At 47.5% G+C, this 20,018-nt stretch overlaps 1 protein-coding gene across 7 annotated transcripts in view; it reads right to left on the minus strand.

Moving 5' to 3' along the window:
- The window catches only part of LOC147709671 (uncharacterized), a 478,515-nt gene that overhangs the window by 125,597 nt on the left and 332,900 nt on the right, over window positions 1–20,018 (minus strand). For all 7 annotated transcript variants that reach the window (XM_086928188.1, XM_086928184.1, XM_086928186.1 and 4 more), the window contains 2 exons: window positions 10,655–10,801; window positions 3,467–3,613 (listed from right to left, as the gene is read on the minus strand). In XM_086928188.1, the coding sequence (XP_086784314.1) occupies window positions 3,467–3,613; window positions 10,655–10,801 (294 nt within the window). The remainder of the gene's footprint in view (window positions 1–3,466; window positions 3,614–10,654; window positions 10,802–20,018) is intronic.

Below are 20,018 nucleotides of genomic sequence, written 5' to 3' on the forward strand. Positions count from 1 at the left end.
TCTTGGTAGAAAAGGTGCAGCAGACCTTGCAGTCCGCAGCCTTATGATCCGGGTAAAGGCGGTATATACAATCTTTATGCCAGTCCTCAACAAATAACCTTTTCTTGCCACAGGTGGAACAAGGCTTGAAAAGGGCCTTCTTCTTCTCCTTATCAGACATCCTGGAAGGGACAGCCAACAATTCTGAGGAGAAAACCTGAAGAAAAAAACCTGAAAAGAGTAGAGATTGAGCAGAGCTCAGAGGAGACTCCCCAAGCATAACGTGCAGTAGAAATCTAAGGCTCTGAGGTTCCTTCAGGAGGGTTCTATTGGGTGAGGCTGTTCTGATTAGCTGATGCTTAGTTTGGTCTCTTTTACAAAAAGAGGAGGATATGCTACAAAAGGGAATGAGGACTAGGCCTTTTTCTTTCTCTGTTGTACCTACTGCTATGTTATTTTTGTTACCGAGACTCCCATTCCGACGACGGGGAATTATACAAAAGCATGGGAATCTATGAAAGTTCCAATACTGGGGCAAACAACTAATACCAGATCACATTTAAAAGCAAAAAGTTTAGGGGTGAACCTGCAAAAGGGCCAAGTCCAACAATGGGCCTCCAGGTTTGTCATGTTCGATGTGTAGAGAATATGGAACTCTCGCCTGCTCCAATACAACCACTTTTCTGCATGCTCACCGCACTCACTCCTTCATTGACTTAATACATTCACGCCTGCCCTTGAATACTGTGCAGTCACTTATATTCAAATCCTTGCTAGGGATTCTATAACCCTGTTCCCTTGCTGCTCCGTTTGGGAGGCCCCACTGGAGCTATCCACCCTAGCTGGTGGCTGAACGCCTGGTTTCTCCAAGACAGAGACTACAGGCAGGCCCCGGGAAACAAACTTAAGCTTTACTTTCAGCAAGATAAATGCATGGTTCGGTGCCCCAGTACCCTGTGGCCAGTGGGTAAGACCACCATCAGGGAGGTTCGATAAAGGCTACCTAAAAAAAAAAACATAGGGCCGAGCGGACCAGCACTCCAAGCTGGAGGCTCAGATCATCCGTCTGGAGCACACCAAGGCCACGGATGGCTGAGGAGACACACCTTGGGAATTTGAGCTCCTGTGGGAAGAAATCATTCATATCACTCTGGACATGACCAAAAAGATGTGTAGAGCTTCCACAACCCAAATCTATGGGTAGGGAGACAGAAATGGCAAGCTCCTTTAGTCTCTTGCCTCCCGCCACTTAGAAAATCGAATAATCCCAGAGATTGTAGACGCAGAGCTTCATTCTCAGGGCGTAACAGCCTCCATTGCACAGACCTTCACTAAATACTACAATCACCACTATATGGCGGTCTCATTTGTGGACCAGGGACTCAACCCACATTTTATATGGGAGATACCGCTCCCACAACTCTTGGGCGCTGATGTCCAATTACTTGATCAACCTACCTTGTTAAATGAGATAGAGGGGGCTATTTCCGCCATTGTGTGTAGGAAGACCCCAGGCCCTGATGGGTTCCTGAAAGAGTACTACAAAGCATTTTAGGAAACTCTATCTAAACTACTCCACACCCTGTATATGAAAGTATCTAAGAACTGTACTTTCCCAGTAGATATTGACATTGCCACCATTGCGGTGATTCACAAAATATACCCTGAATCGTCCTCCTGCTTTGACTACCGTCGGATCTCCCTCATAAATACCGAGGTTAAAAACGTATGCCACTGTCCTAGCAACTCGTCTTAAACAGGTGATCCACACCCTTATTCACTTGGACCAGTATGGCTTTCTACCCCGCCGCAACACAAGACAGTGCTTTCGTTCCTTTGCAGGGCAATGGCCCGTCATTGTCTCCTCCCAACTTACAAGGCCCTGCCATTAAATCTCTTTTCATCGCACCACACTTTCTTTACTTACGGTTGCTCGCCTGTTTTTTAAGATGGCAATTCATCTCTTCCGTTGACTGAGTGAAATAACTCTGTGTTGCAGCCTGGATTGGGGGTATAATTTTATTGCTGAGCAGTATGTCTTAACTTAGGTGGGTTCTGCAGGCTGCTGCATGCTTTTGAGATGGGATTACTGCTTTATGAGTTTTGAAGAGTGTAACGTTACTCATGCTGTGGTGTGGGAATGGTCAGGATAAGATTGGTTCAATTGGCTATAAATAGAAAGGATTCAGGTGGGTGAGTTTAGCAGCTGATGTGAAGATAAGAGAAAGAGAACACGCAGTTATCGTAGAGGGAGAGAACGTAGAGGAGGCGATAAGGTCACCGAACGCGTCATTCAAGGCAGAGTGGTCACTATTACGGGTTTGGGAAAGACAGGTTGTTATTAGGATTTAGACTGGTAACCGGGAAGTGGGAAGGGGTTATTGTTTGGCAGAAGCAAGGACATTTTGCACTTTGATGGATTGGTTTGTTGTATTTATTGATTAGTTTAAATGCTGATATTGTTTGTCTCGAATGCACTGGTTTCAGGTATTTTTTAAAGGAAAATGGAGAAAATGTTGTTGGGCATATTGTTTCAGAAACTGGGAAGGGTTCAATGATCGAAAACGTATGATTTCAAAGGCACTTGTATAGAAGGGTCTGATTTAATCATGTTTTGAACAACAGGTTTAGATGTTCTTTTTTCTGTTTCTTTCAGTTACCCTTGACAAAGGTCTAAAGAGAATTTGAAATGCATTGGGTGGAATTTTGTGCAGTTCTGGAATATGAATTATATATCTCCACATGCTTAAGTTGAAGCCTGGATGGGCACGCTGAAGGCAGTTGAAAATTAAACAACAAAACACCAATGAGAAAGCTGCTGTACTTGCAGTGATTTTGAGTGACTTAAAGCAAGTGTACTAAACATTTCGATGATTAATTAACAAATTGGAGTATTGATTGTTGAACTTGGTAAACGAGATATTGGTTAAATGTTAGGGGAAAATCTTTCACTTCGCAGTGCGACGGGCTGGCGCGTAATGCGCGCGCCTTTGGGAACACTGTAGTGTAGGAATGGGAATCTTTTCTTATAATGGCAGTTTTTCTCTTCTTTCCTCCTTGCAAAGTTCAGCTCTATGACCCGGTTCAGAGTTAACAGAAGAATCCCATGCAGGAGGCAATTCTATGAGTTACATCAAAGAACAAGTTTGATTGCATCTTACAAGAGCCTCCAACTTTATGCAGAGATTCTACTGATAACTAGTTTGGGATGTCAGAGTGTGCATTTTAAAATCGAGCAATACTCTATGTACAGTGTCTAAGTGCTTTCCAAAACTTTCACCAGGGCTACATTTAGGAGTGCATTTGGTAACTCTGTTACAATGTTAGTGAATTCAAAGGTCGGACTACTGACCAATGAGATTCAGCTTTCGGCTTTCAAACAGCTAGGGTGTGCACATCAAAACATTGCATTATCTAACAACCAGTGATAGGGTCTGAGCACTGAATCTGTGTCTTGTTCATAGACAGTCAAGCACTCGTACTGTACCTGGAAGCACAGGGTCTGTACAATCAAAGCCGCAGGATTGCTGGCAGCACTTCTGGATCCCACCACACTCCTCGTCATTGTTGCAACTTCTGGGCAGAGGATCGATTAGGCAGGTATAATTTACCTTAGGGCAGTCACCTGGTTTCTCTGTCAGTAGAACATTTGCAGAAATATTAAGTGAGCTTATGATGCAAATTAATCACCAGCAGAAAAATACATAACCAACCTTGAATTGCATATGAGAATGGCACAATGTTTTTGCACATAGATTTTCAGTAGCAAAAAGCATCCTATAAGTCTCAGAATACCTTATAAAATCAGGACTTACCAGTTTCAATCCTTGGTTGAAATTATTAACATAGTAAAAAAGAGATGAGTACAGCTCAACCTCCATTTATCACAGTCCCAGTTAGAAACACCCCTATCGTTTGTTACAATAATACAATAAAATATTGTATTCGTGGAATGCCTTATACTTCAACACTTTCTGTGGATAATTTCTACTGTCAATGTAATAAATACAGTAGAATCGACACAACATTTGCTATTAATCTTTTCAACCATGAGTGTATTCAACACTCCTCACTTTTCGATTAGCTTGAGGTGATATTGCATGTAACTGTACAAATATTTTCAAAATAGATTTAATAGATTTTCTCTGAACCTCTCTAATCCTTTCCATTGATCCTAGGTATTTTGATCTCCACAGGCCCTTTCTCTTTCATCTTTGTGAGTGCCTTTTGTTCTAGTATGTATGTTGTCAATCAAACAGGTGTAATGGTGTGTGGCTATGAGCGTCGAGATGGTGGTCCCACTCTAAGTGTGCTCTGGACCCTTACATCATTCACTCATATCCCTGCTAGTCTCAGGAGCACTAGACACCACAAACTACTCCTGTACCTGCCTGTGGGTACCTCGCAGATATCACGATTATCTCCTGGGGCTGTGGCATCTGGCCTGCCCACATACAAGATGGCTGCCCCATGGAAAGGCTGCACTGAGGGTCCGTGACCCAGGACCACTGGGGCTCTGAGGAGGGCTTGTGTGGTCGGCTGAACGTTTCCATGGCCCCCAGCTTTGCTGTCTCTGTGACTTTGTGGCCCGGGACATATGTTGAGCCCACTGAACTGCAGCCAACCTGCTTGCCAAAGAGGTTCATTCTTGGCCTGTTGGTCTGCTGCTCATAACACAGCACAAGCTTTGATTGGCTGCTTCTGGCTACGACCTCAGACTCCAGATGATAGCCTGCAGAGGGGGAGGGCTGTGGCCTGGTGAGTCACAAAGATCCTTGTTGTTGGAGTGGGGGTCCGATTGGAGGATCCCAAGCCTCCCCCTTTGCTGACTATAACAGCCTGCGATGGCTATGCTCCCGCTAGACCCATGACCGGGCAAGCCCTTGGGGCCGGGCCATTCTGAATAGGCTTTCTTTCCCTTTTCCTGCCAGTATCCGCGATGGCCTGCTGGTAGCTGATCCCCAGGAGGTCCTCGGCAGGGTGGTGATTGAGCAGGTGAGGAGGCTGCATGGGGGAGCTGGTAACAGTGTTAAATCCCTGAGAGAAGTGGGGCACAGTAAGAGACTTGCTACTCGTCAAGGACCCCGCCTGTGGTGGATCCAGGAACTGGATTACCTGGGGTGTGGCACCGAACTGGGGGCACGGGGTGTATGGAGTGAAGCCTACTTATTCCTGGGCCCACACTAGCTCCATAACACCTGAACTGCAGGGGTCACTTGCCACACACAACCTACTGATTTGAAGATGCTGGCGGGACTTCCTGGTTGCATCCCCTGGCCCAGGGTACTCAGCTATACCCTCACGTGGCTCCTGATGTGTGGACTTCTATCCAAGTGCGAAGGTCTTGCTCCCCATACAAGGATTGGACTCCATGGACTGGGAGAAAGGGGGCCTGGTAGTGGATCACGCACCGGACACCTGGCAGCCATGACAGACTTTGAGGTGTTGAACTGAGGATCCTTCTGGTGCATCGCTCTTGAGGCCTGGGCCCCCATAGCACCACGAAGCCCCTGAGATGACAGGTTAGCGTCCATATTTGCCTGCTCGAGATGCTATTGAGACGCCATTGCCTTCCGTGAGGCCACGTATAGTGGAGCTTGTTCCTGGTTGGGAAGCTTTCTGCTGGATAGGTGTTGGAGTATAAGTGGGGTATTGACCCTGCCCTCCCTAGCATATGCAATGGTCCCCTGACCAAGAGCTGTTACCACCTCTTTGAATTGGTCTACCTCAATGGGCAACATCTCCATCGCCACGTGCTCACCATGGGCAAGGATAATCTATTAAAACTTCCTCCATCTCAAACCTGCATAGACCAGAATATCATAGGTTGCTCCACCTCTGAAGACGCCATCCCGGCTATAAATCCTTTATTGGAGTGAGATCTGTCCACCATCCTCCAGGCTATCCATTCCTCTCAGAACTCTGTCGAGACCAAGATAGGGTAATTGCTTGTTGAAATTGGTTCTCACCAGAGAAGACCCCCGAAACACGACAGCCAGGATCTCAGATTGGAAGCCTGCACATCCTTGGTGGAAGATGATGTTGGGACAATGAAGCTACAAGTCTCCAGGCTACTGACTCACACAGCTGAGCTCCATTGACAGGCTGAGGATGCCGAAAATCACTCCTGCAGGAACATTCTAGGCTTCATTGGCATTCCGGAGAGAGTGGAGCGAACGCAAGCTGTGACCTTCTTGGAGAGCTGGATTAGATCCTAGATGCCCTAGGATCGCTTCTCAGCATGGTTTGTTGTGGAGCAGGCTCACTGAGCTCTTGTGCCCAGACCTCTCCTGAGGGCCCCACACAGACCAATGATCGGCTGAGTGCTCATCTTTAAGACAGAGACACTATCCTGCAGGAGGCCCATTCTCTTCCCAGCCTCTCCTAACAAGGGAACGAGATATTGATCTTTCTTGACTACAGCAAAGAGGTGCAAGCCCAACATCGCTTTTATACAGAAGAACTGCAAAAGCTCTGGCATCCCAACCTTCCATACAGGCTCCCGTATCCGGCTCAACTCGAAGTGATTTTCTATAAAAAATATCTGTTTCTTTGACATTCTGGAGGAGTCCTGAACCTGGGCCACAGAGGAGCAGCCTCTCAACCAACAGATGGCCGCATACACCTCCCCCTCACAAAAATGCACATGCGCTGCAGCAGATGAGACTCCCAGGCCTCAGAGGAGGTGTACTCACTCCTGCAGAGGCCACAATGCCAAGAGAGTGGCTTCCTCATTACCTTCCCTTGCAGTACAGAGGGCACGCAGGTCTTCTGTGTCCACGGCTCTGCCTCAGCAGATGAAGGACCCAGATTCCAGTTCAGGTGAGCTGGGCAGATGGTCTGACGCCCTGCCTGTCACTCGCCTGGATAACACTGACCTCTCACGGAGCCCAGTGATCAGAGACTGAGGCCCCACTGACTATGGAGGAAACCTCTCGTAGACAGCACACGTGTGGACTGTCCGAAACTCCTGAACTGTAACGATTCTGCAGCTAGGAGGGGTCCACCACTCCACTCCGAAGATCACAGTATTTTCTTTTTGTTTTCTTTTTAGGGCCACAGATGCCTCAGGAAATAAAGTATGGTGTGGGAGGTTGGTATATGGGAATGTTGGGGACTCAGGTTCTATGTACTTGCCTTTCGTCTCTCTGAGTTCAGCTTGTGACACAACACTTTTCCACTGCGCACTTACAGGTCGCTTGGCGCAGAGGCACCTCCCTTCCTATTCAATGAGCCCGACGCCTGGTAGACTACCCATGCCCCAGACAGATACACCCAACCTCATCACCAATCACAGCCATGACAGTGCCTTAACGTGACTTTAATCCTCTCCATATCCTTTTATGGAACTTTAACGGGCATATAGACTGTGCCAAATGCACCACAGTTCTCAAATACTCTCAACTGTTCCTTCCCAATGCTTTACTGCTGCAAGAAACGTCTTCTGGGGAATAACTGCCTGTTCCTGATGAATCTATGGTATGATAGGGTTTTCCACACACAGTTTACACAAGGCTTTCACGGTGTATCAATCCTCTCATACCATTCCTACCTAAAGATCCCCAGGGGAAGCTTTTAACCCTCGCAGTAACACTGAGTAGTCATACCCTTAATATTGTTTCACCATATGTGCACCTGGCAACTTTCAAGTCTTCCCTTCGAGACCTCTCAACACTATTGTCGGCCCTTCCGTAAGGGTTGACGGTAATAGGGGGAGACTTTAACGCAGTCTTAGCTCCCGAAAGTGTTTCCACCGGGATCCCTCTCTTGAACACTGCACAAACGCTAAACACCTCTTACAATGTGCCTCCAGGTTTGTCATGTTTGATGTGTGGAGAACGTGGAACTCCCGCCTGCTCCAATACGTCCACATTTCTGCATGCTCACAGCACTCACTCCTGCATTGACAATACATTATTCCCTGCCTTGAATACTGTGCAGTCACTGATATTCAAATCCTTGCTAGGGAATCTATGACCATGTTCCCCTCCTCCTCCGTTTGAGAGGCCCCACTGGAGCTCTCCGCCCTAGCTGGTGGCTGAACGCCTAGTTTCTCGATGACAGGGACTATAAGCAGTCCCCGGGAAACAAACTTAAGCTTTGCTTTCAGCATGATAAATGCATGGTTCGGTGCCCCAGTACTCTGTGGCCAGTGGGTAAGACCACCATCAGGGGAGTTCGATAAAGGCTACCTACAAAAAAAGTATAGGGCAGAGGGGACCATCTCTCCAAGCTGGAGGCTCAGATCATCCGTCTGTAGCACACCAAGCCCACGGATGGCTGAGGTGACACACCATGGCAATTTGAGCTCCTGTGGGAAGATATCATTCATCTCACTCTGGACATGGCCAAAAAGATGTGGAGAGCTTACACAACCTGAGTATACGGGTAGGGAGACAAAAATGGCAAACTCCTTTAGTGTCTTTCCTCCTGCCCTTAGAAAATCGAATAATCACAGAGATTGTAGATGCTTAGGGTCATTCGCAGGGCGTCATAGTCTCCATTGCACAGACCTTCACTGAATACTAGCATCACCGTTATATGGCGGCCTTATTTGTGGACCTGGGACTTAGTCCCCATTTGATATGGAAGATACCACTCCCACTACTCTCGGGCGCCGATGTCCAAATAATTGATCAACCTATCTTGATAGATGAGATGGAGGGGGCTATTTCCGTCTTTATATCGAGGAAGACCCCAGGGCCTGATGGGTACCTGAAAGAGTATTACAAAACCTTTTAGGGTACTCTATCCTCAATTACTCCACACCCTGTATATAAAAGTAGCGAAGAACTGTACTTTCCCAGTAGATATTGACATTGCCCCAATTGTGGTGATTGACAAAATATACCCTGCATCGTCCTCCTGCTTCGACTACCGTCCGATCTCCCTCATCAACACCGAGGTTAAAATGTATGCCACGGTCCTAGCAACTCGTCTTAAACAGGTGATCCACACCCTTATCCACTTGGACCAGTATGGCTTTCTTCCCCGCCGCAACACAAGACACTGCCTTGGTTCCTGTGCAGGGCAATGGCCCGTCATTGTCTCCTCCCAACTTGCAAGGCCCTGCCATTAAATCTCTTTTCAGCGTACCACACGCTCTTTACTTACGGTTGCTCGCCTGTTTTTTAAGATGGCAATTCATCTCTTCTGTTGACTGAGTGAAATAACTCTGTGTTGCAGCCTGGATTGGGGGTATCATTTTATAGCTGAGCAGTTTGTCTTAACTTAGGTGGGTTCTGCAGGCTGCTGCATGCTTTTGAGATGGGATTACTGCTTTATGAGTGTTGTAGAGTGTAACGGTACTCATGCTGTGGTGTGGGAATGGTCAGGATAAGATTGGTTCAATTAGCTATAAAAGGAAAGGATTCAGGGGGGTGAGTTTAGCAGCTGATGTGAAGATAAGAGAAAGAGAACACGCAGTTATCGTAGAGGGAGAGAACGTAGAGGAGGCGATAAGGTCACAGACCCGCGCATTCAAGGCAGAGTAGTCACTATTACGGGTTTGGGTAAGACAGGTTGTCATTAGGATTTAGACTTGTAACCGGGAGGTGGGAAGGGGTTAATGTTTGGAAGAAGCTAGGACTTTTTGCACTTTGACAGATTGGTTTATTGTACTTATTGATTAGTTTAAATGCTGATATTGTTTGTCCGAATGCACTGGTTTCAGATATTTTTTTAAGGGAAAATGGAGAAAATGTTGTTGGGCATGTTGTTTCACAAACTGGGAGGGGTTCGATGATTGAAAACGTATGATTTCAAAGGCACAAGTATAGAAGGGTCTGATTCAATTATGTTTTGAACAACAGGTTTAGATGTTTTTTTTCTGTTTCTTTCAGTTGCCGCTGACAAAGGTCTAAAGAGAGGCTGAAATGCATTGGGTGGAATTTTGTGCGGTTCTCAAATATGAATTATATATCTCCACATGCTTAAGTGGAAGCCCGGATGGGCACGCTGAAGGCTGTTGAAAATTAAACAATACAACACCAATGAGAAAGCTGCTGTACTTGCAGTGATTTTGAGTGACTTCTAGCAAGTGTACTAAACATTTCGATGATTAATGAAACAATTTGGAGCATCGATTGTTGAACTTGGTGAACGAGATATTGGTTAAATGTTAGGGGAAAATCCCTCACTTCGCAGTGCGACGGGCTGGCGTGTAATGCACTCGCCTTTGGGAACACTGTAGTGTAGGAATGAGCATCGTTTCTTATAATGGCAGTTTTTCTCTTCTTTCCTCCTTGCAAAGTTCAGCTCTATGATCCGGTTCAGAGCTAAAAGAATCCCATGCAGGAGGCAATTCTATGAGGTACATCAAAGAACAAGTTTGATTGCATCTTACAAGAGCCTCCCACTTGATGTAAAGCTTCTACTGATAACTAGTCTGGAATGTCAGAGTGTGCATTTTAAAATCGAGCAATACTCTATGTACAGTGTCTAGGTGCTTTCTAAAACTTGCACCAGGGCTACCATTAGGAGTGCATTTGGTAACTCTGTTACAATGTTAGTAAATTCAAAGGTCGGACTACTGACCGCTGAGATTCAGCTTTCGGCTTCCAAGCAGATCTCTAGGGTGTGCACATCAAAACATTGCATTATCTAACAACCCATGATAGGGTCTGAGCACTGAATCTGTGTCTTGTTCATAGACAGTCAAGCACTCGTACTGTACCTGGGCTCACAGGGTCTGTACAATCAAAGCCACAGGATTGCTGGCAGCACTTCTGGATCCCACCACACTCTGCGTCATTGTTGCAACTTCTGGGCAGAGGATCGATTAGGCAGGTATAATTTACCTTAGGGCAGTCACCTGACTTCTCTGTAAGTAAAACATTTGCAGAAATATTAAATGAGTTTATGAAGCAAATTAATCAATAGCAGAAAAATACATAACAAACCTTGAATTGAATATGAGAATGGCGCAATGTTTTTGCACATAGATTTTTAGTAACAAAAAGCATCCTATAAGTCATAGAATACCTTATAAAATCAAGACTTACCAGTTTCAATCCCTGGTTGAAATTATTAACATGGTAAAAAAACAGATGTATACATCTCAACCTCCATTCATCACAGTCCTAGTTAGAAACACCCCTATCGTTTGTTACAATAATACAATAACATATTGTATTCATGGAATGCCTTATACTTCAACACTTTCTGTGGATAATTTCTACTGTGAATGTAATAAATACAGTAGATTCGACACAACATTTGCTATTAATCTTTTCAACCATGAGAGTATTCACCACTCCTCACTTTTCGATTAGCTTGAGTTGATATTGCATGTAACTGTACAAATATTTTCAAAATAGATTTAATAAATTTTCTCTCAACCTCTCTAATCCTTGCCATTGTGATCCTAGGTATTTTGATCTCCATAGGCCCTTTCTCTTTCATCTTTGTGAGTGCCTTTTTCTCTTGTATGTATGTTGTCAATCAAAACAGGTGTAATGGTGTGTGGCTACGAGCGTCGAGATGTTGGTCCCACTCTAAGTGTGCTCTGGACTCTTACATCATACACTCATATCCCTGCTAGTCTCAGGAGCACTGTACACCACAAACTACTCCTGCACCTGCCTGTGGCTGCCTCACAGAAATCCTGCTTCTGCTGGACACCACGATTGTCCCCAGTGGCTGTGGCATCTGGCCTGCCCACACGAAAGATGGCTGCCACATGGAAAGGCTGCACTGAGGGTCTGTGACCCAACACAACTGGGGCTCTGAGGAGGACTTGTCTGGTCGGCTGAACGTTTCCATGGCCCCCAGCTGTGCTTCCTCTGTGACTTTGTGGCCCGCGACGGATGTGGAGCCCACTGGTCTGCAGCCAACCTGCTTGCCATAGAGGTATATCCTTGTGATGTTGGTCTGCTGCTCGTATCACAGCACAAGTCTTGATTGGCTGCTTCTGGCTATGACCTCAGACTCCAGATGATAGCCTGCGGAGTGGGCGGGCTGTGGCCTGATGAGTCACACAAATCCTTATTGTTGGAGAAGGGGTCCGATTGGAGGATCTCAGGCCCCTCCTTTGCTGACCATACCTGCCTGCGATGTCTGGGCTCCCGCTAGACCCATGACCGGGCCAGCCTTTGAGGGCGGGCCATTCTGAATAGGCCTTCTTGCCCTTGTCCTGCCAGGCTCCGCGATTGCCTGCTGGTAGCTGGTCCCCAGGAGGTCCTCAGCAGGGCGGTGATTGAGCAGGTGAGGAGGCTGCATGAGGGAGATGGTAACATTGTTAAATCCCTGAGAAGTGGGGCACAGTAAGAGACTTGCTACTCGTCAAGGACCCCTCCTGTGGTGGATCCAGGGACTGGATTCCCTGGGGGGTGGTGCCGAACTGAGGCACGGGGTGGATGGAGTGAAGCCTACTAATTCCAGGGCCCACACTAGCCCCATAACACCTGAACTGCTGGGGTCACTTTCCACTAACAACCTGCTGATTTGAAGATGCTGGATGGACTTGCTGGTTGCATCCCCTGGCCCTGGGTACTCAGCTATACCCTCACGTGGCTCCTGATGTGTGGACTTCCATTCAAGGATTAGACCCCATGGACTTGTAGGAAGACGGCCTGGTAGTGTATCATGCACAAGACACCTGGCAGCCATGACAGACTTTAAGATGTTGGACCGTGGATGCTTCTGGTGCATAGCTCTTGAGTCCTCGTGGCCCCCATAGCACCACGAAGCCCCTAAGACGACATGTTACCATCCAAGATAGGCGAATTGCCTGTCGACATTGGTTCTCACCAGACAATACCCCCGAAACACGATGGCCAGCATCTCTGATGTGGAATCCTGCACATCCTTGGTGGAAGATGATGTTGGGAAACTGAAGTTGCAAGTCTTCAGGCTACTGACTCACACCGCTGGGCTCCATTGACGGGCTGAGGATACTGAAAATCACTCCTGCCGGAACATACTAGGCTTCATTGGCATTCCGGAGAGAGTGGAACCAACGCAAGCAGTGACCTTCTTGGAGAGCTGGATTATATCCTAGATGTCCTAGGATCGCTTCTCAGCATGATTTGTTGTGGAGCAGACTCACTGGGCTCTCGTGCCCAGACCTTTCCGGGGGGCCCCACACAGACCAATGATTGTCTGAGTGCTCAACTTTAAAGACAGAGACACAATCCTGTAGGAGGCCCATTCTCTGCCCATTCTCTCCTACCAAGGGAGCAAGATATTGATCTTCTTGACTACAGCAAAGAGGTGCAAGCCCATCACTGCTCTTATACAGAAGCAATGCAAAAGCTCTGGGATCTCAACCTTCCATACAGGCCCCTGTATCCTACTTCTTTGTCCCCCTGAAGGAATTCTGAACCTGGGCCATAGGAGAGCAGCCTCTCAACCAACAGGTGGCCGCATACACCTCCCCCTCATGAACATGCATGTGCGCTTCAGCAGATGTGGACTCCCAGGCTTCAGAGGAGGTGTACTCGCTCCTGCAAGAGGCCACAATGCCAGGAGAGTGGCTTCCTCATTACCTAGCCCTGCAGTACAGAGGGCATGCAGGTCTTCTGTGTCCACTGCTCCGCCTCAGCCACTGCAGGACCCATAATCCAGTTCGGGTGAGCTGAGCAGATGGTCTGACGCCCTGCCTGTCCCTCGCCTAGATAACACTGACCTCTCCCGGAGCACAGTGATCGAAGACTGAGGCCACACTGACTATGGACTCAGGTTCTATGTTCTTGTCTTTCTTCTCGCTAAGTTCAGCTTGTGACACCACACTTTTCCACTGCGCACTTACAGGTCGCTTGGCCCAGAGGCACCTCCCTTCCCATTCCGTGAGCCTGACGTCTGGTTGCCTGCCCATGCCCCAGACAGATACACTCAGCCTCCTCACCAATCACAGCCATGACAGTGCCTTATCTTGACTTTAAGCCTCTCCATATCCTTTTGTGGAACTTTAACGGGCATATAGACTGTGCCAAATGCACCACAGTTCTAAAATACTCTCAACTGTTCCTTCCCAATGCTTTACTGCTGCAAGAAACATGTCTTCTGGTGAATCACTGCCTGTCCTGATGCATCTAGGGTATGATAGGGTTTTCCCCACACGGTTTACACGAGGCTTCCATCGCATAGCAATCCTCTTATACCATTCTTACCTAAAGATCCCCAGGGGAAGTTTTTGGCCTTCACAGTAACACTGAGTGGTCATACCCTTAATCCTGTTTCAACATATGTGCACCCGGCAACTGGCAAGTCTTCCCTTCGAGACCTCTCGACATTATTGTCGGCCTATCCATAAGGGTTGACAGTAATAGGGGGAGGCTTTAACGCAGTCTTAGCTCCCGACAGTGATTCCACTGAGATCCCCTCCCATCAACGCCGCACAAACGCTAAACATCTCTTACAATAGGCCTCCAGGTTTGTCCTATTCCATGTGTAGAGAAACGTGGAACTCCCACCTGCTCCAAAACAACCACATTTCTGCATGCTCACCGCACTCACTCCTGCATTGACAATACATTATTCCCTGCCTTGAATACTGTGCAGTCACTGATATTCAAATCCTTTCTAGGGAATCTAAGACCATGTTCCCTTCCTCCTCCGTTTGGGAGGCCCCACTAGAGCTCTCCGCCCTAGCTGGTGGCTGAACGCCTGGTTTCTCCAAGACAGGGACTATAAACAGGCCCCGGGACACAAATTTAAGCTTTACTTTCAGCAAGATAAATACATGGTTCAGTGCCCCAGTACCCTGTGGCCAGTGGGTAAGAGCACCATCAGGGGGTTCGATAAAGGCTACTTCAAAAAAAAGCATAGGGCCGAGAGGAGCATCTCTCCAAGCTGGAGGCTCAGATCATCCGTCTGGAGCACACCAAGCCCACGGATGGCTGAGGTGACACACCTTGGGAATTTGAGCTCCTGTGGGAAGAAATCCTTCATATCACTCTGGACATGGCCAAATGATGTGGAAAGCTTCCTCAACCTGAGTCTACGAGCTGGGAGACAAAAATGGCAAACTCCTTTAGTGTCTTGCCTCTCTCCCCTTAGAAAATAATATAATTCCAGAGATTGTAGACGCTGAGGGTCATTCTCAGGGCGTTACAGCCTCCATTTCACAGACCTTCACTGAATACTGCAATCACCGCTATATGGCTGCCTCATTTCTGGACCTGGGACTCAGTCCCCATTTGATGTGGGTGATACCGCTCTCACAACTTTCGGGCGCCGATGTCCAATTACTTGATCAACCTATCTTGTTAGATGAGATAGAGGGGGCTATTTCCGCCATTGTGCCTAGGTAGACCCCAGGCCCTGATGGGTACCTGAAAGAGTACTACAAAGCCTTTTAGGATACTCTATCTCAACTACTCCCCACCCTGTACATAAACGTAGCAAAGAACTGTACTTTGCCAGTAGATATTGACATTGCCACCACTGTGGTGAATCACAAAATACACCCTGCATCGTCCTCCTGCTTTGACTACCGTCCGATCTCCCTCATCAACACTGAGGTTAAAATTCATGCCACGGTTCTAGCAACTCGTCTTAAACAGGTGATCCACACCCTGATCCACCCGGACCAGAGTGGCTTCCTGCCCCGCCGCAACACAAGACACTGTCTTTGGTTCCTCCACATGGCAATGGCCCATCATTGTCTCCTCCCAACTTACAAGGCCCTGCCACTGATTGACTTTCAAAAGGCCTTTGTCTTGGTGGACTGCCAATACTGTGAGGAGATGCTTCTGAGAGCAGGCTTTGGCCAGCACTTTCAGGGATTCATCCGTTTGGTCTACCCTGGCCCTTCAGCTAACTGTCTAGCATTTTTCCCATTGGTTGCAGAACAAGACAGGGCTGCCCTTTATTGCCCCCCTTTGCCCTCTTGCCTACTTCTTTAGATGTGAAGCCCTGATACGAGGATGGCAAAGGAGTGATTCCCATAAAGACCACATTTCCCTTTATGCGGACGATGTCCTCCTCTTCATGGCGGACCCTACTTGGACCAGCCCCCACTGCCTGTGCATCCTGCATCTGTTAGGTGACGTATCTGGTCTGCGAGTTAACCCTATAAAATCAACACCAGTACCCTTTCACATCTCTCGCACCTATGTGGAGAGGCAATCCGACATACCAATCTGTAGCCTTAGTTTCCACTGTTTGGGGATCTGGTGGACCCAGAGCTCACTTGATCCCTTAATCTCACCCCATTAGTAAAGAAGACAAAGGAGGACCTCCGCGAGTCGACACTCCTCCTATTGAACCCAATGGGCAGGATTGCCCTGAATAAAATTATGATACTCCCCCGATTATTGTATGTCCTGCAGAACTTGCTGCTTCACCTTCCACACGAACGGTTCCACACTCTGGTCAGATTTGTCACTACATATCTCTGGGGTGGCTCACGCCCACGTCTGGTACTTACTCACTGTCAATGGGCCCCATGTAATAGAGGGCTGGGGATGACAAAACCTCTTCCTCTACTAACGAGCAGTTCCACTTTGGGTGATTATTGACTGGTTTTCTGGGGGCTGGAAAGACCTGGCCTATCGGTTGGAACTGCTATTTCTGGGGTTCTCCCAAATCCAAGCAATGCTTTATGGCTGCCAGCTTCCCCGTACCATTCCCACAGTGACCTGCACAGCATTTATGGCCTGGCGTTCCACACTTCAGACACTTTTTTGGCATTGCTCCTGGCCGAAAGAGGTCCCAACACTAGAGGGGTTCCATAAATGGGATCTTATCGGTATCACACAACTTGAAGATGTCTGGGCAGGGAGTCGCCTACGCACATTCCCAGACCTACAGGGCACCTACTCCCTCAACTCCATTCAATTTTATAAATATCTACAACTCAGACATGCACTCACTCTACATGTTCCCACCAACACCACACTCCCAGTGTTCATCCCAATGGAAGCCAAACTCATGTGGGAAGTCTGGAGAAAGAGGGGTATTCTAAAATGACTGCTATCTTATTAATAATGTTCCAACCTCACTAGACTTCTTTCGAGATCGTTGGGAGCAGTGCCTAGGCCCTTTTGAAGATGAGGACTGGCAAGACGCTCAAATGACCCCTCGAGTGATCACGATCTTTTTTTAATTTATTTATCAAGCTTTTACAGAACATATAAGAAGCAAAATTCAACATCCTGACCACTGTAAAGTGAGCACATGGTGTACAGTTGAATACAATTAGACATAATACACAGATGAAGTACAATTCAACATGTCTGCGTGAGTAATTACATTAAAACATACTGGTGACTGTGGTGATATCGCTTTCAGCATCTCCTGAGCGGAGCATTAGAAACATATGTGCAGGAATGGCCTAGACTCAACAGTCATTGTGCCCACCTGATAAGGTCGCAAGGTGGATCAGACAGCAGATGCTGTGGGGTGTGGAATGGCAAGTCGCAATTAGTCTTAGGCTGATCCGACCCTCTGGCAGATATATATGTCATGTAGAGTCGCCCAAATTGTTTTGGGCGGCTCCTGGGGGGGAGTAGATCGCTGAATTTTTCTGTCGGCGTACAGCAAAAAAGCATGTTGTGTGACCACTGTGCCATAGCAGGAGTGGGGCCACAAAGCCAATTGATCACTACTCTACATTTTGCTAGGAGAAGACCCATGTCTATCAGCCTGCATCCCCCTCGTGGGATCTTTTTGGAATAACCCAGCAGGGCCAGTGTAGAGTCCAGGGGAGTTCCGAATCAGTTATTTTCACCAGCTCACTAAAAACCAGTTCCCACAATTTGTGTACCCTTGGGCATGACCAGTCCAAGTGTAAGAAGTCGGCATTTGGTTCCGCGCATCAGTCACAGGCAGAAGCTTCCCTCAACCCGTATATGTGTAATCTCTCTGGTGTGTAATACGCCCTATTGAGATATTTGAAGTGGATCAGTCTGTGCCTGCCATTTAGCGAGATACGACGTGTACTTGTGCAACAATATGCCCACATAGCGTCATCGATCGGTTGCTGTAAGTCTTGTTGCCAGTCTAACCTGGCCTTAGAGTATTGATTTACCCTGTGGGACATAGGGATCTTATCTATATTGGAAACGATTTTGCGGGGCGATTTTGCTTTGATAACATAGGTTAATTCCGTGACTTTAGGAGGCTCTAAGAGGTCCTCCACAATATGCAACATAAAGCATACCTCGTCCTATGAAATTGGAAGTGTTGCAGTAGGGTCTGAGGGGTCTCCCGCTGCTCCAGTTCCTCCCATTGTTTAGCCAAGGCATTGTGAATGAGATCACCGGCTGTCTGTATATTCAGAGAGATCATTGCTCGTATCACCCCTCAGTCTCTGCAGAGAGGCAGCCAATGGACCCAGTCAAGTAGCATGCTTGGGGAATATAACTGAGCTCCAGCTTGGAGCTGCAGTAGAAAGTGCCAGGCATGACGCGTAGCGTTGATGAAATCAAGTATGCCTGTCCTGTGGTCTGCATCTTCAAATACTAAGGCCGGGAGTGGTAGCGGATCTGCAATAATCGTCTCAAGACGGAGGCGAGTAGCGTCCGGAGGACCGTGTATCCAGTAGTATGCATGTGCACACTGCGCAGCTCTATAATATATTTTAAATCCGGAGCGCCCAGTCCCCCCATGTGATAAGGCAAGGTCAATGTCTGCCACTTTACTCTAGAATGTTTACCCGCCCTGGCTAGATTTATCATTAACGTCATGACCCAACTAAAAAAAAGAGGGTAATACAATGGGGATATTTATGAATAAGAACAAAAACCGCGGTAGCACCACTATTTTCGAGATCGAGATTCTGCCTAGCAGGGATAAAGGCAGCCTGATCAAAGTCTCCATGACTTCTTCCAACCTACTGACAGCTGCACCATAATTTTCCCTGAAGACAACCTCTAAGTCAGGAAGTACCCGAAAACCCAGGTACCTGATCGAGTCCGTGGACCATTGAAGTGGGTATTCCTGTTCATGCGGCATCGTGGCGGGCTTGAGTGGAACTGGGACAGATTTGGACCAATTAACCCCGCAGCCCTGTGGGTGCCAAAGTGCACCACCTCGTGCAAGACGGAGGAGAGGTTCTTTTCCAGATCAGACGTACAGTAATGTGTCATTGGCATAGGTTGACACAATTAGTTCATATTTCGACAATCTAACACCCTTGTGGCTGTGATATTCATGTAGTGCACAGGCCAGTGGCTCAGCCACTAAGGCATATAATAGTGGTGACAGCGGGCATCCCTGCCTCGTCTCGCTGGTGATGTTGAAGGGATCCGTCACCAGGTTGCCAACTCGGACTCTGGCGGTGGGATGATCATACAGCACCCCGATCAACTGTAGGTAAACCGGTCCCAGACCCATCCTAGTCAAGACTTGACACATGAAGGGCCACTCAACAGAATCGAAGGCCTTCTCCATGTCAAGAAAGATCACAACCGCCTTAGTATCTTGCCGAATATGCTGTAAGGCCCCAAATAACATACGTAAATTGTAAGTGACGTTTCTGTCTGGGACGAACCCAGCTTGCTCAGGGGCAACAAGAATCTGTGCAAGGGGAACTACCCGGTTAGCAAGGATTTTATAAAAGATTTTTAGTGTCAATGTTTAACAAGGAAAGCAGGCGATATGACCCGCACTCCTCAGGCGGCTTACCCGGTTTAGGTATAGCAACTATGCTGGCCTCTCTCCTCGTGGGCGGCATTGTGCCCGTTTGGCAGATGTCATTAAAGAGCGCAGACAGATGCAGCAAAAGAATATCAAGAAATGCTCTGTAAAAGGCCACAGTGAGGCCATCCACCCTAGGGGCGCTGCCGGATCTCATGCCCTTCAGGGCCAGTACTATCTTGTATTTTTCCACAGGTCTCATCATAAACTTATGATGAGTATTCGTGAAGAAGGGAAGTTTAATATAGGAAAGACAATCCATGATTTCATCATCAGTCCCGGAAGAGCTGGCAGAATATAATTCTGCATAAAATCTTTTAAAACGCTCCGCTATATTTGCCTCCTCAGTTAGCACCTCACCTTCTGCTGATTTGAGTTCCGTGACTTGAGTTTTACTGCGGCACCTCTGAAGCAAATGGGCCAGAAACACACCGACTGCTCCCCCTCCCCGTACG

Source organism: Lissotriton vulgaris, chromosome 6 (assembly GCF_964263255.1).
Source record: "Lissotriton vulgaris chromosome 6, aLisVul1.2, whole genome shotgun sequence".
Taxonomy (NCBI): Eukaryota; Metazoa; Chordata; class Amphibia; order Caudata; family Salamandridae; genus Lissotriton; species Lissotriton vulgaris.